Source organism: Carassius gibelio, chromosome A17 (genome assembly GCF_023724105.1).
Source record: "Carassius gibelio isolate Cgi1373 ecotype wild population from Czech Republic chromosome A17, carGib1.2-hapl.c, whole genome shotgun sequence".
Classification (NCBI taxonomy): domain Eukaryota; kingdom Metazoa; phylum Chordata; class Actinopteri; order Cypriniformes; family Cyprinidae; genus Carassius; species Carassius gibelio.
Genome location: NC_068387.1, coordinates 27,028,683 through 27,045,379, shown reverse-complemented (window position 1 = coordinate 27,045,379; position 16,697 = coordinate 27,028,683). Strand labels below are relative to the sequence as shown.

Below are 16,697 nucleotides of genomic sequence, written 5' to 3'. Positions count from 1 at the left end.
ATCGCGAATCATTTGAGTCAATTTGGGGATCGCGAATCATTTGAATCAGTTCGGGAATTCGTAGCGGGATCGCGAATCATTTGAGTCAATTTGGGGAACGCAAATAATTTGAATCAGTTCGGGAGTTCGTAGCGGGATCGCGAATCGAGTCATCTGACTCTAGTTTGGGAGTTGGAGCGGGATCGCGAATCATTTGAGTCAATTTGGGGATCGCGAATCATTTGAATCAGTTCGGGAATTCGTAGCAGGATCGCGAATCATTTGAGTCAATTTGGGGAACGCAAATAATTTGAATCAGTTCGGGAGTTCGTAGCGGGATCGCGAATCGAGTCATCTGACTCTAGTTTGGGAGTTGGAGCGGGATCGCGAATCATTTGAGTCAATTTGGGGATCGCGAATCATTTGAATCAGTTTGGGGTTCGCAAATCATAGCTGTATATGGATAGGCATTTTTAACTAATTTAGTAGCTAGTTATAATTACGTTTTCCACGCTTGTTTAGGTGTGAAATGTGAACTCGTATTTTTCATTTAATGATGTGCCTTTTAACAGTATCAAGTATATTAAAAAAATAAACAAATCATGCCTAAAAAGTGCGAGCATCTAGGCTAATGTAAAGTTACATGATGATGTCATACTAGTGCGTGTGTTCATCTTTAGTGTGTTCTTTCACTGCATTATTCGGTGTATTCAAATGCATTTATGAATGCATGTGAATGATCACAAAATTCAAGATATGAACCCTTTGTGCCAAAAGGGTTCTTTCTTGTCATTATAGAACCTTTTTAGCATGAAAGGTTCTTTGTAGTTGAGTAAAGAACCCTATGGTTCTATATAGAACCCCAATGACCCCTTTCTTCTAACAGTTTGTTAAATGCATTTACAATTCCTTTAGAAAAACTATTTTTACTGATTGATTCATTTGTTTCGTGCTCCATAGAATGAGCTTCTAAAATGATTTCAGAGATAAAAGATGCCTACTCAGTTGGTGATGGAGTACAACATTGAATTAATAAATAAATAGTTATTACACATTAATTTAAAATACTAGGCCTACTTCTAATTATATTCTTATATTCTATATTCTGTCTTCTGTCTAAAAATGAAATCATATATTTTTTTTAATTTTAAATTAAAACGGGGGAAAATGACCAAAAAACAATTTATAATATATTGCAAAATAAACTTAAAGTAGTTTCTAAAACATTTAGCTAATAAAACTTACAAAAGTGAATTTAATAGTGCTGTCAAATTGATTGTGATACATATTTATATATTTGATTTATATAACACATATAAATTGCATGCATTTATTATATATACATTTATTTATGTGTATTTATATACACATCATAATCAATCTTTTTTATCAGCATTAGAATTAAATCATTAAAATTTTAATTAATATTTCTGAAACAAAACAATCAAAATAAAACACTCAAAGTGAAATAAAAATTTAAAAATTTAAATATTTTAACAAATCAAAATAATACTAAATTAAATAAATGTTTTATTATAATAATTTCTAATAATATAGAACAATTACTAAAATGTATTAAATCATGAATGTAAATGTAAAATTAAAATAAAATAAAACGTCAATAAAGAAAGTCCTTCACTGTTTCTGTTGGGCACATCTGTCTGTCTCTCGTCTCTCTGTCCTCAAGCGTCTCTGTGTCACTGATGATGATCGGGTTGTCATGCAGTCACACTAAAGGTCACAAGAAGCCAGGAGTACACAGATGAAATAACACGTGTGTGTGTGTGTGTGTGTGTGAACACGGAGTATTACAGTGTGATGGAGCTTCACTGAACAAACAGCATCAGATGCACACACTACTGACTCCTCACCTGGACACTACTGAGGTTCATGACATGATGACATGCAAGAAATCAGGAAAATATTATTATTAAAATACAAAAAGAAAGAAAATTGTAAGTGGAACCCTGAATACTAAATCATAAAATATACAATTTTAAAATAAAATAAATATAAATAAGGTATACAATATAATGTTAAATTAAAATATTTTTTTAAAATATAAAATATATCTAAATAAATCACTTACTAAAATTATTTTATAAAAAATTAAAAATGTTAATAAATATTTTAAAATTAAAACAAACTAAAAAACTAAAAACAATCAAAATAAAGTATACAATAAAACTTGTATCATAAAAATGTAAATAAATAATTTTGTATAAAAACAATTAAATGTAAATGTAAAATTAAAATAGTAAAAAAAACACAAATATACAAAATATACTTTTATCATATTTTTAATAATTAAAATAATTTAAAATGAAAAATGAAAAAGTATTTTAAGTCATAAAAACATAAATTACAAAAATTTCTGAAAAACAATCAAAATAAAACTTAAAATGAATTAAATCATAAATGTGAGATTGAATCAAATATTCTTTTTTTAAACAATAAAAAAATAAAAAAATAAATGATTCAAAATTTAAAATTAAAAGAAATTATAACAAACAAATTAATAAAAATAATAAATATATATTTAAATAAAACACTTAATAAAAAAATAATATCTGTTTACCTAAACACGTGAATGTGATGCTAAATTATTTTGAGGGTTGTGTGTGACGTTACACAACTTCACAAGAGTTTGAGCTCCGTTCATATGAAGTCTGCCTAATTTACCTGTAAATGCAAAACGCCGCTGTGAAGGAAGAACAAAGTGTTGTTTTCTACTGAACAAAGCGTGTGTGTAAAGATGTCAAATGAGCGGCAGCTTCGACAGAAGAGGTTTATTGCATCAATATCTTTATTTGTCCTTCTAAACAAAAGCACAATTCAGCAAAGCTACAACATACGAACGGCCAAACGAGAGCATTTCCATCTGAAACCAGGAGACGGGAGCACGAACAGACCTCCACGACATCGGGAGGGAACGCAGGTCTTGCATAGCTCAGATGTGATGGAGGTAAGGCACTTGACGAAGGTTTGAGTCGGGAATCTCCTCGTCTCTACGGGCAAGCAGGCAAAGGGTCCGAGGGAGTGTGAACACACGCACAAACACGCGTGCTTTTGGCATCATGCTGTCCAAACGCTTGTGCATCACCCCAGAGTTTCTCAAAAAACTGGAAAAAACCTTGTGCAATGGTTCTGGGCTCAAAGAAGGCAACGTGTTGAGCTGTTCTGTCTTTTGTTGAGGGACTGAAAAGGAAAAGAACGGTTTGAAACCAGAGCAGACAGAGGGAAAGAGAGAGAGAGAGAGAGAGAGAGAGAGAGACTCCTCTGAATTGGCACTGGATTGGATCTGAAGGAAACGCAGCTCTTTCAGCCCAGCTGGTCTTCATACTGCTTACGGAAACAGTCTCCGGCCGGGAAGAAATCCCAGCATCGCTCCTGGTACATCTTCCACACGTACGACTCCTGCGGACACAGACACACACACACACACACACACACACGTCACTCAACAATCGCCTGCTTCCATCAGGAGCGCATTAAACACTTCGTCAAAATCAATTAAATCATAAAGTGCTAAATTTAGGTATTTCTAAAATAAAAACATTCAAATAAAAGACATTTACAAAATGTATTAATTCATTTTTTTATTAACATAATAAAATAACAATACAAATAAGACAAAAAATAATTAAATCATGAAATCATTTTTTACAAAATAATTTTTTATAAAAATAAAAATTCTAATTCTCAAATTGTAACAAATTTTGAATTAAAATAATTTTTGAAAAACGAATGAAATAATAAAATGCCAAACACTTAAATCATAAAAATATTAAAATTAAATAATAAAAAACAATCAAAATAAAACAAAAACAAATTAAATCATAAAATGTCAAATTAAAATATTTCAAAAAATAATTAAAAACAAAATGTAAATTATTAAATAATAAAAACTATTTAAAATTAAAATAATTTCTGAAAAACAATAAAAATAAATATTTCTGAAATAATTTAAATCATAAATAAATAAAGTAATAAAATGCTAAATTAAAAGTAATTATTATAAACATTTAAATTATTTTAAAATAAAGAAAATCAACACTAAAATAAAACATTTTATAAAAATGACTGCTTATATATAATATAATAAAATATTAGAATAAAAATATATAAATGTACAATATTTTAAAAACATATACTCTATGTGTATGTATTTATATATACATAATACATATACACAGTACACACACATATATTATTTAAACAAAAACTTTTATTTTTGATGTGATTAATCGCGATTAATCGTTTGACAGCACTAATAATAATCATCACGATCATCTTCAGTGAACTTACCTGACCAGTGTGCTCGGTTTCATCCTTGTTGATCAGGTACATCAAGAAAAATCTGAAAAAAAAACAGAGATCAGAACTAAAACTACTAAACATTATTTCCGGTAATTGAAATAAAGTTGAAATAAAACACAACGTAAATACTAGATGAAAAACTTACGTTTATAAAAACTGAAATTAGAAAAATTACTAAGTACTAAAACGTCAAACTCAAACTGAAATAAAAGTAACACTTACAAGTAGCAAAAATCATCAAACAAAATAAAAAAAAAATTGTTATTATAAAATTAAAATGAAAACTGAAAATGATGCTAATTAAAACGATTAATAAATGCTTCAGTAGTGTATAATTGAGCTGTAACATCTGCTGATATAATGCTGGTGTATTGTGAGGCGACACTCACAGGTAGTTGGCGAGGTTGTGCTCTTGTAACGTGTGAGTCTCGAAGCCGTGCGGCGTCGTGTCGAAATACTCGTTCCCGATTCCACAGATGAAGCATTTGGTCTGTGAGGAGAGAGAGAGCATGACTGATCTGAACACAAACGGACTGATGTGTGTGTGTGTGTGTGTGTGTACCTCCATGTCCTCTTTGACCTGCTCCTGCTGGTCTCTCAGCTCTCCAAACGCATCGATGATCAAACCTGAACACAAATCACTCCGACTCATCAGTCAAACACTCAGTGCTAGATAAAGCTGCAGGAATAATAGGAACATCTGGGAAAATATAGTGCATTTACAGACACTGAATCATCAGATCCTCCTGTCTGGCCTCTCTTCACTGGACATCACAGGGATTCTACTTTGCTAGTTTGAATCATATCTTACTGATCGGTCTTATCAGGTTGGCTTGGGATGGTGATGTATCTTAATCACATCAACTGGACACAGGTGTTCCACAGGGTTCAGTTCTAGGACCGCTCCTCTTCTCATTTTACTCCACATCACTGGGACCCATCATGATTTTCACTCATTTTATTTCAATTTTAGTACTTTAAATTAAACTTTTTTTTTTTAGGTAATGAAAATCTTTTTTTATTGGTTTTAATTTTAGCTTTTGTGAGCTATAATGACCCTGCATGAGACGCATTAAAGCCCAGTTAATAAACGGACACATATATCCTGAGGTACCTTGTATGATGGCCAGCAGGATCACAATGACGAAGAAGAAGAAGGTGATGTCGAACAGGATCCGGTAGAGTTCGTACGGGTCGCCCGCGGGGTCCTCAATCTCGTCACCGATCCCGCCGCCAGCACGGACGCCCACGTACATGTGGAACAGATAACACTGACACACACACACACACGAGTGAACACACACACACTCACAGTCTCTCTGAGATTATATTATACGTAGGGCTGTCAAGTAATTAAGATTTTTAAATATAATTAATTACATGATGTTAACTGCATATCGACTTGGTCTGACAAATTCCCTTCAAAAGATCGTTAAAAAGTCATTATTGTGTTAAATGAGAATTTCTTTTTATAGACGTTACAAAAAGTGCCAGTAGGTGGCAGCAGGTCACTGAGCGAGTCATACTGAATCTTTCATGAAACGCTCAAATGATTGATTCATTCATGAAAGAATCAAGTGACTGTCTTTATGAATGATTCACTGAATCATTGACTCACTTGAGTTGTTCAAACAACAGATTAAGGCAGAAATCAATCAACTGACTGCCTTTATGAACGAGTCACTGAATCATTGACTCACTTGAATCATTCAAACAATTGATAAAGGCAGAAAATAATAAATTCAATCTTGAATAAAATCTTGAATCTTGAAATTGACTGCCTTTATGAATGAGTCACTGAATCATTCACTCACTTGCATCGTTCAAAACGACTGATTAAGGCAGAAATTAATAAAACAAAATTCACTTTGAATTGACTGCCTTCATGAACGAGTCTCTGAATCATTGACTCACTTGAATCGTTCAAAAAACTGATTAATGCAGAAATGAATCAATAGCCTGCCTTCGTGAATGAGTCACTGAATCACTGACTCGCTTGATTTGTTTTCAAATCGTGGATTCATTTTGTAACGAATCATTGCCGTGTGTTGTTCAGACTCATAAGTTCTGCAATGATTTTAAAATGCAACTAGTTTCATTCGTGAAGTTGAGCATATTCTGATATTGCTGAACCATAATAAGAGGGTGATTTATTTTTTGCCTCATATATTGAATTTTCGGCTGCATTGAAAAGACTCCACACTGCATCAGTGGAAGATGACGGACAGGTCTGGACGGGTGGCCGCGTTAAATGCCTTAAACATGGTATTTTTTCCTTAATTGCAACACATTAACGTGATTATATGGCACGAATCCGTCACTCACCGTCATCATGTCATCACACTTCATATCGGGCTCGTCCTCGTCAGCGCTCTTGTTATAAAACTTGCGGAAGAAGTTGAACGCTACGACGGTGTAGAGATACACGACCACAGCGAGCAGCCCGACTGTAAGCACCAGCTGACACACACACACACACACACACACACACAGTTTAACATGAGTACAGTTCAAGAGATCAAAATAAAGAAGATAAAACAACCCGGGAGCCACAGAGTTTGCAGTCAAACCTGTTTGCCGTTGTGTGTGACGGAGGACAGGATGGTCCTCAGTGTTTTGAAGCCCATGGCGATGTCCAGCAGATGAGCGGCGAAGAAGAAATTATTATAATGTCCCAGGATGGACATGGTGGTGTACCAGACCAGATACAGGAACGACTGCAACGACAGAACAGGAAGAAGCCGACGCCACATCAGCAATCATGAAGGGCATCTGAAATAAGCTCAGCACTGGATGCTCTGCAGTGAATGGGTGCCGTCAGAACGAGAGTCCAAACAGCTGATAAAAACATCACAGCACTCCAGTCCATCAGTTAACATCTGGAGAAGACAAAAGCTAACAGTGCTTGATGTTGTGCAGATTTCTCTCCTGATTCAGTTCAGACCACGTGATTATATTTTAGTTAAAATCATCTTAATGCTGGATGTGTTTCAGGTTTTGTCTTCTCCAGATGTTCACTGATGGACTGGAGTGCTGTGGATTATTGGGATGTTTTTATCAGACTCTCATTCTGACGGCACCCATTACAGCTGAACTATTCCTGCAACCTGGTGAACAGTAATCACACTCACGTTATCAGTGAACACGACGCCCATCTTCCACACGTGATACTTGGTGTCAATGGAGCTCAACCTGAAGAACAGTCAGAGTCACTCTTACAGAAGATCAATCAACAGCTACAAACAAAAGACTTCGACAGTGGTTCTCAATCAGGTCCTGGGGCTCAGAAAACCTCCAAGTGGTGTAAAATGATTTAAAATAAGATGTAAAAGCTTATATATACACACACACACACACACACACACACACACACATACATATATATATATATTTTTTTTTTACTAAATCAGCTCAAAAAAATTCCTTTTTATTTAGGAACTATGGAAACCCTGGAATTTTAAAAGTAGTAAAATAAAATAAAATAAAATAAAATAAGAAAATACAAAAAAAAAACCCTAAATAAAATAAAAATGGCAATATATATTCAACAAAATAAAAATAAATAAATACAAATTTGTCATAAAAATTTATATAATATAAATTTACTTAAAGTAAAAAAATATATATAAAAAAATAAAAAAAAATAAAAAAAAATATATATATATATATATATATATATATATATATATATATATAAAATAAATAAATAAATAAATATATATATATATATATATATATATATATATATATATATATTTATATATATTGGAATTCGCTAATTAAGTATATCATTTTATGTTTTTAAATGTTTTAAATTCATTTACATACTTTTTTATATATATCAAGTTTTTAAATTGCTTGTTTTATTTTTATGATTATTTTACTTTCTTTTATGTAAAGCACTTTGAATTACCGTTGTGTATGAAATGTGCTATAAAAATAAACTTGCCTTGAATAAATAAAATAAAATAAAATACCCCCCCCCCCCCCAAAAAAAAGGCTATATATATATATATATATATATATATATATATATATATATAAAGTATCATAAACATTCCGAAAAAAAAAAAACAACTGTTCTTGAAACTTTTGGAATCAGATAATTAAGTATATAATCACTTCATGCATCCCCAAATTGTAAGTCGCCTTGGATAAAAGCATCTGCAAAATGACTAAATGTAAAATGTAATTATTTTAATCCATTAACAGTCCAAGTTTCTGTAAATAAAGCAGCTTGTTCATGCTGACTGCTGGTTATGATTGAGAAAGAACAGCAGATCTGCTGGTTATTGTCTGCTGTGATTCAGATCTGATCCTATCACAGATGATGTAGTTTACACAATCAGTCAGACATGCAGTAATAATGAGCACGAGAGCGTGATGTGGTTCCTGACCAGGACAGCAGCGAGGCGTCTTTAATGACCGTCTCTTCGGTGGGATTGAAGTCTAAAGCACTTTTGTCCAAACCCAGCAGCTCCGCGATCCGCTCGGCTCCGTACAGATTGCCGTACTTATTAATAACCTTCAGCGCAAACACAACATCATCATTACAACCATCACATGAATCGCTCAGATACTGTAGGCTTCTTTTTCTTCATGCATATTAATAATACAGGTTCATTCATGAAGACAAATACAGTGTCCTGCACATCCTCTATCCTTCTTCACACTTACCTTCCGTTTGACAAACTTGTCCCAGTAGTTGTTGGGGAACGACCTGCGTGAGACACAGAAACACACCGTCACATATCAGACAATGCAGATGTCATTTTCTGTGCATCATGAAGATTCATGTAACTTAAGCATGCACTGAATGAACTGGAGCTGTGATGTCAAACGAGAGACTCACGGCGTGTTGATGACGAGTCTGTCCCACTGGCCTTTGATATCATCATCAGACGGCTGCTCGGTGATGTAGAGCCCATCGAACTCCAGCTTGCGTGCGATCTCCTTCTCACGCTTGAACACCACCAGCGGCACCTGAGCGGAGAAGAAGAGGGTTAGCTGCGCTGACGAACTCTTCCCAAACACATCGCTCGTGTGTGATCAGCACCTTCAGATAGTAATATCCCAGCACACAGAGGAAGGAGATGACGGTGTGCATGACGGCCAGGAAGCGCAGGGTCGGAGCCATGTAACCTGTGCTCTCCTGAAGAACAAAATACTCCAGCGCAGCTTCATCATCCTCCTCTCGCCGCGTCCACGGGTCCAGATCATCAGAGTCCTCACCGGTCACCTGCACACACACACACACACACACACACACACACGCACACACGCACGCACGCACGCACACGCACACGCACACACATGCACAAACACACACACGTGCACACACACACGCACGCACACACACGCACGCACACACACACACGCACACACACACACAAAAACAACAACGCAAATTAAAATCAAATCAATTCAACAAAGCGATGTTTTTTTTAAATTCATGATTTATAATTTTTTGATACAGGTGGGAAGAGAAAAAAACTAAATAATAAAAATAATAATCATAATAATAATAAACAGATAAAAAGCAAGATGATAAATATTTGAATAAAAATATGAATTTGAAATGTATGCATAATTATAAAAAAAATAAATGATACAAAATAACAATTCAGAAAAAGGGAAGTAATTATTAATATATATATATATATATATATATATATATATATATATATATATATATATATATATTCTCTTCACTCTGAAACATTTCCCTCAGCATTCAAGCAGGCTCGGGTAAGCCCACTGCTGAAGAAACCATCTCTAAATCCAGCGCTTCTTGAAAACTACAGACTGGTATCCCTTCTTCCATTCATTGCAAAGACACTTGAGCGAGCTGTGTTCAACCAGCTTTCTATGTTCCTTGTACAGAACAACCTCCTGGACAGCAACCAATCTGGCTTCAAAAGATGCCACTCAACTGAGACTGCTCTGCTCTCGGTTACTGAAGCCCTGAGTCAAGAGCAGCTTCAAAATCCTCGGTACTCATCTTACTGGACCTGTCTGCTACTTTTGACACTGTTAATCACCAGATTCTCCTGTCCACCCTCAGAAAGATGGGCATCTCTGGAACTGCTCTCCTGTGGGTTAAGTCCTACCTCTCTGACAGATCCTTCAGTGTGTCTTGGAGGGGTGATGTTTCTAAGTCACAACACCTTGCTACTGGGGTTCCTCAAGGCTCAGTACTTGGACCACTTCTCTTCTCCATCTACATGACGTCATTAGAATGACCATCACCTTCAGCTTAACCTTACGAAGACAGAACTCCTGGTGATTCCAGCTACCCCATTGCTTCATCACAACTTCTCTATACAGCTGGGCTCGTCAACCATTACTCCTTCCAGGACAGCAGGCTCTTCCTGCATGTACTGTCAAGCCTCTGCAAATGATCCAGAATGCAGCAGTGAGGGTTGTCTTCAATGAGCCAAAAAAAGCTCACATTACTCCTCTCCTCATCAGGTTACACTGGCTACCAGTAGCCGCTCACATCAAATTCAAGGTACTGATGCTTGCCTACAAGACGACCACTGGCACTGCACCAACTTGCCTAAACTCACTGGTTAAATCCTATGTGCCCTCCAGAAGCTTGCGCTCTGCAAGTGAACAACGCCTTGTGGTGCCATCCCAAAGAAATTCAAAATCACTCTCACGGACCTTTTCCTGGACTGTGCCCAGCTGGTGGAATGACTTCACAATCTTAATTCGTACAGCTGAGTCTTTACTCACTTTCAAGAAACATCTAAAGACTCATCTTTTACGCCTGCACTTAACCTACTAACACTAGCACTTTTCATTTTCTTGTCTTTTCTTTCATATTCTTGGGGAAAAAAAACTGGCTATGCGTTCTGTACTAGACTAACTGAGACTTGTCATGGCACTTGTATTCTGTTGTTGTTCTCTTGTTGACCTGACTGCTTCTATTGTTCTCATTTGTAAGTCGCTTTTGATAAAACCGTCTGCTAAATGATTAAATGTAATGTAAATGTAAAATTAATTTCAATTAAATTAATTAAAAATAAATACACAAAAGCTCATATTTTTATTTACGATTATGTAGTAATTTAATTATTATTAAACAAAATAAAGAGGTTTTTAAGGTTCACCTTGTAGAAAAGCAGGATGAAGTTGATGGCAAACGCCACAAACAGAGCCAGGAATCGCAGGTTGTAGAAGTTTCTGGCCAGATAATTCTGAAAACAGAGTTATATTTAGTGTTCGAGTGACTGTGGGATCAGAGGACAGAATCTCTTCAGTCTGACGAACAGAAAAACACATAATTTACACGCGTCACACTTCAGGAAGAGGAACAAGAACCTGCAAAACCCCTCAGAGACCGAAGCTCCTCATCCAGCAGTGTTCAGACAAAACGCTCCGCAAATAACTGTGAGCCTGTCTTCATGGAAGTACTCATGAGTCTTTATGTAAGGATTTATAAAGTAGTGATCTTTGACGTTCCTCACCAGGGTTTTGGTCTGATGGACGTCTAGACTGGCTAAGAACGCCGCCATGAAGGCCTCGGCCTGCTCCTTCCTCTGGCCGCGTCTCTTCTTCTGCGGCTTCTTCTCTTCGTCTGTCAGCGAGTCTGACACACTCTCCTCTCTACCCTTGTCCTGGTCTTTCTTCTCTCTGTCCTCAACACTGCGAACACACACACACACACACACACACAGAGACACACTACTGTGAGCGCTGATCTACAACAAACACTTCACACACACACACACACACTTACTCTGCCTTCTCCGACTCTGATTTGGTCTCTGATTCATCAGTCTGTTTACTGGCAGCTTCCTGCACAGAAACACACCAGATTCATCAATAAACTGAACTTTATGTGTATTGTCTTTCATTTCAGCATCATTCCTCCAGTCTTCAGTGTCACATGATCTTCAGAAATCAGAATAATATGATGATTTACTGCTCAAGAAACATTTCTGATTATTATCAGTGTTGTATGAAATGTATTACAGTTTCCACAACAATTTTCTACAATATATACAACAAAAATAAATTAAAAGCTAATGATGTTTTTTATTTATTTTATGATTTATTTAAAATATTTCACATTTTATATCCCCATACATAAAACATACATAAAAACTATTTAATTACAAAAAAAAAAAAAAAAAAAAACGGACAGAAGGGAGGTTATAATGAAAAAAAATTATTTTAGTTTTATTGATAGGTTTTTGCCATAAAGGGTGAAAAAAGACTTAACAATAAAATTCAGAAGGTAAGTAACGATGAATATTAATCAGAAATGTTTCTCGAGCAGTAAATCATCATATTATTCTGATTTCTGAAGATCATGTGACACTGAAGACTGGAGGAATGATGCTGAAAATACAGCGGAGCATCACAGAAATAAATTACACTTTAACACAGATTCACACAGAACACAGATGTTTTATATTGGAAAAATATATCACATTTTATGTGATTTTTTTGAATAAATGAGTGCACCCTCTGTGACTGAGGCTGTGAACACACACCTGAGCTTTCTTCTGATGGACGGCGCTGGCTAAAGACGGAGTGTCCACTCCGATCACCTCGGACACGTCTCCCAGCCCCGGCTCCATGCCATGCTTGCCTCCTTCCCTCCTGGGCTGCATGTACATCAGCTCCGTCATGAGCTCCATCTCCGCCTGATCTCCCGCCGTCATGCGCCCCAGCTCCGCCACCGACGACACGTCACAGTACTCCAGCTTCTCCAGCTCCAGAACGTCTCCGTGGATCCCGAACTGCGTGGGATCCGGCATGTTCCCCAGAATGTCCGTCACCTTCATGTTCTTGGCTCCTTCCACGAGACCGCCGCCGAACAGCGTGGACCACAGGATGTGGAAGAAGCCCCAGACCAGGCTGTAGAGGAAGCGGAACATGCCAGTGAAGATCATCCAGAAGAAGAAGAAGAATCCTCGGATCATCTCGCGGACGCTCATCTTCCTCAGCTTGCGATACTGTCTCCTCATGCTCCTGAAGGTCAGCAGCTGCCGCAGGTTGGACAGACTCTTCCTCATGGAGACGCAGGCCAGAGCGAACGCTGAGGAAGACTCCTGTGCGGCATCTTCATCGTCCTCGTCTAGATCCACGCTCCGAGCATCATCTTCATCATCGACCTCCTCTTGTCTCTCAGCAGCGTCCGGCTCGGAGATCAGAGACGCTAGCTGCATCTCGAAGATGGTGTCCTCGCAGAAGTTCACGAACAGCTCCATCTTCTCAGATTCTCCGCCCTTGTTGACGACATCGAAGATAAACTGCCGCTTGGACTCTTTGACCTGCGGATTTAATTGCAATATTCAGTAATGCCCAGACACTATCAGATGAGAATAGAACTTGAACTAAATTGAACTTAATAATTAATCTAGAGCTGCTTTACAGCTGGAATTGAACTTGGTTTTATAATGAATTACTTTTGCAATATTAGCATTTAAATGAACTGAGTCAATATTGACCTGAATCAACAATTAATTGAATTGAACTTAAAATTACAATTTAATTTACGCATTTAGCAGACGCTTTTATCCAAAGCGACTTACAGTGCATTCAGGCTATCAATTTTTACCTATCAATACATAATAATAATACTTAATAATTGATGAATTTTGCAACGTTGACACTGTTATCGTACACAACTGAATTGAATAATTTGATCAATCTTGTAGAGTTTTCTAGACTAGTTCAGTCATCTGTAGAGTTGTTTTCATAGCTGAACTGAATTTGTTTCATAATTCATGACAGTTGTATAGAACTGTATGGAATGTTTTTTATGACTGTTGAATTTTGCAACTTTGACAAACTAACAATTTAATTGAATAAATGCTGAATTTAACTTTTTTCTTTAATTAATTTTGCAACATCGACATCGTTATTGAAGTGAACGGAATCAACACCGGACTGAATTGATCTGAATATTTACACGATTGACTTCTGTTTAATTAAAATTGAAAATGTATTTAATAATTGACGAATTTTGTGACACTGATACTGTAAATAAACTGAATTAAACCAACATTTAACTGAACTGAATAATAATAATTTCACTATTGTCTTTTGTAAAGTTTTTTCTTTTTTAATTAATCCATCGTTTTCATAATTTATGAATTTTATAGCATTGACACTGCTACTAAACAAATTAATTGAACTAAATCAACACTGAACTGAACTTGTTTCAAAATTGATTAATTTTGCAACATTTACATTTTTTTGAACCAACTTGAATATTCCGTAATTTACGATTTTTGCAACTTTGACAGTTACTAAACTAAACTGAATCAACTATGAACTGAATTAAATAAATGTAAAACTGAACGTTTCATAATTGATGAATTTAGCAACATTGACACTGTTGATCAGAACTGAATCAATACTGATCAAAATTGATGAATATGATACAGAGTCGTATTAGAGCTGAATTAAATTTATAATTTCATAATTGATGAATTTGACAACAATTTTCTTCATAATTTTGCAACTGACAGTAACTGAAAACTGAATTCAATCAACGCTGAATTGAACTTGTTTCTTAATCTTGCGACACTGATTTTTTTGGTGAATTGAATTTGTTGTTTCAACTAATGAATTTTACAATTAACAGTTATTGAACTAAATTGAATCAACACTGAACTGAATTGATCTGTATACTGACTATTGTCTTCTGTAGAGTTGCTTTTCAGCTGAAATTAAATGTTTGCGACATCAATGCTATTATTCAATTGAATTTGTTTCATAATTGATTAATTTTACAATCTTAAAATTGTTTTTATTGCCTGTTTATCACTGTTAAGCTGCTTTGAATCAATCTGCATTGTAGAAATAAATGCGACTGGTCTTGACCTGCGGTTTCTCCCACTGCGTTCGGCTGGACTCGCTAATCTCGAAGTAAACCCTCTCGATTCTCTTGCCGCCGCCCATGATCTCGATGCGGCCCAGGTAGGGCTCGAAGTAGTTCACTACGCTCTCGGCCAGGTTCAGGAAGGTGGACAGTCGGGAATCATGAGGCATGTGCTCCGACAGATTGGTGAGAAGAACCGCCACGTTGAAGCCGATGTCTTTGGCGGGTTCGTGGAAGCGATTGACGAACTCTTCGTAGTTGAACATGTCGTTCTCGTCGGCCTCGGCGCAGGACAGCAGGAACTCGATCTCGGACTGAGAGTACTGCTTCTGGTTCTCCATGGACTTCTGGAACTCCTTCTTGGAGATGACGCCTTTACGGTCAGGGTCATGCTCCTTGAAGTTCTCCGAGGTTGTTAGATCTTTCAGCTTGAGGAACATGTCGAAGAACTTGAGAATCATCTCCACGTTGCTGGAGGACTCCACAAGAGTGTCCACCATCTGCTTGCCGATGGTCCCATTCACCACATTTCCTGCAGGAGAACATTGGAGTTTGATCCAGGATTCGTTGTGATTTATGTGTGTCGTTAGGTAATGACCGATCACCCAGAAATGCAAAATCTGTCATCATTTACTCAGCCTTAAATTGTTCCAAACCTGAATGAATTTCTTATGTTGGACACAAAAGAAGATATTTTGGAGAATGTTGGTTATCAAACTGTTGTTGGTCCCTATTGACTTTTTTAGAAAGTCTATGGAAGTCAATGACTACCGACAACTGTTTGGTTACCAACATTCTTCAAAATATCTTCTTTTGTGTTCAGCAGGTTTGGAGCAATCTGAGGCAGAGTAAACGACAGACTTGTTATGGTGAACTGTTCCTTTTATTTTTGTTAACTATGGAGAAAAATATTTCTTTAAGACTTTTTTTGACAAAAAAATCTTTTATATAAAGAGTCCGTAACAAAGCATGTGTGTGAGTCACCAATTTCTTCATTTGTGCTTATTGGTGAAAATGCTATTCTATAAGATTATTTTTTTATATATGAAATAAAAGAAACACTAATTTTTTTTAATTTGAAACAAGTTGCCGATGCAATGTTTCTTATTTTCATTTAGTTTAACTAACATAACTAAAACTGAAATAGAATTAATAAAAACTATAGACATATAAAAAAGACAAAACAATCAAGATTTAATCAACCTTGAATCGAATTAATCTGAATTATGATACTATTGACTTCTGTCAGATGACAACAATCATAATCAATTGCAATTATAATTTGGGTTTTAATTATCAGTTTAACTGTTATGCAGCATGACTCAAATGTGGCTAAATCTTGACTAAATATGATTTCTAAACGATTATGAAACTAAACAGGAAGACTAAATTAACAAAATGAATGTTTGCGCAGCAGAACCTTCCAGCAGTGACAGCATCATGACTATCATGTCCTTCTGCAGATCCATCAGCTCCTTCAGCAGCTCGATCTGACTGGAGTCCTGTGAGGAATCAAGAGACAAGTTCATTAGCGTGAGGAAGGGATGGAGCCTCA

General features: G+C 36.0%; 1 protein-coding gene across 3 annotated transcripts in view; it reads right to left on the bottom strand.

Moving 5' to 3' along the window:
* Window positions 1-2,767: 2,767 nt before the first annotated feature.
* Window positions 2,768-16,697, bottom strand: part of LOC127933154 (ryanodine receptor 3) — a 112,757-nt gene continuing 98,827 nt past the window's right edge. For all 3 annotated transcript variants that reach the window (XM_052529910.1, XM_052529911.1, XM_052529912.1), the window contains 18 exons: window positions 16,563-16,644; window positions 15,145-15,674; window positions 12,804-13,586; window positions 12,044-12,102; window positions 11,772-11,949; window positions 11,415-11,501; window positions 9,356-9,538; window positions 9,152-9,282; window positions 8,977-9,019; window positions 8,697-8,824; window positions 7,431-7,491; window positions 6,870-7,016; window positions 6,625-6,759; window positions 5,414-5,570; window positions 4,862-4,926; window positions 4,689-4,789; window positions 4,288-4,339; window positions 2,768-3,396 (listed from right to left, as the gene is read on the bottom strand). In XM_052529910.1, the coding sequence (XP_052385870.1) occupies window positions 3,301-3,396; window positions 4,288-4,339; window positions 4,689-4,789; window positions 4,862-4,926; window positions 5,414-5,570; window positions 6,625-6,759; window positions 6,870-7,016; window positions 7,431-7,491; window positions 8,697-8,824; window positions 8,977-9,019; window positions 9,152-9,282; window positions 9,356-9,538; window positions 11,415-11,501; window positions 11,772-11,949; window positions 12,044-12,102; window positions 12,804-13,586; window positions 15,145-15,674; window positions 16,563-16,644 (3,018 nt within the window). In that variant the 3' untranslated portion in view covers window positions 2,768-3,300. The remainder of the gene's footprint in view (window positions 3,397-4,287; window positions 4,340-4,688; window positions 4,790-4,861; window positions 4,927-5,413; window positions 5,571-6,624; window positions 6,760-6,869; window positions 7,017-7,430; window positions 7,492-8,696; window positions 8,825-8,976; window positions 9,020-9,151; window positions 9,283-9,355; window positions 9,539-11,414; window positions 11,502-11,771; window positions 11,950-12,043; window positions 12,103-12,803; window positions 13,587-15,144; window positions 15,675-16,562; window positions 16,645-16,697) is intronic.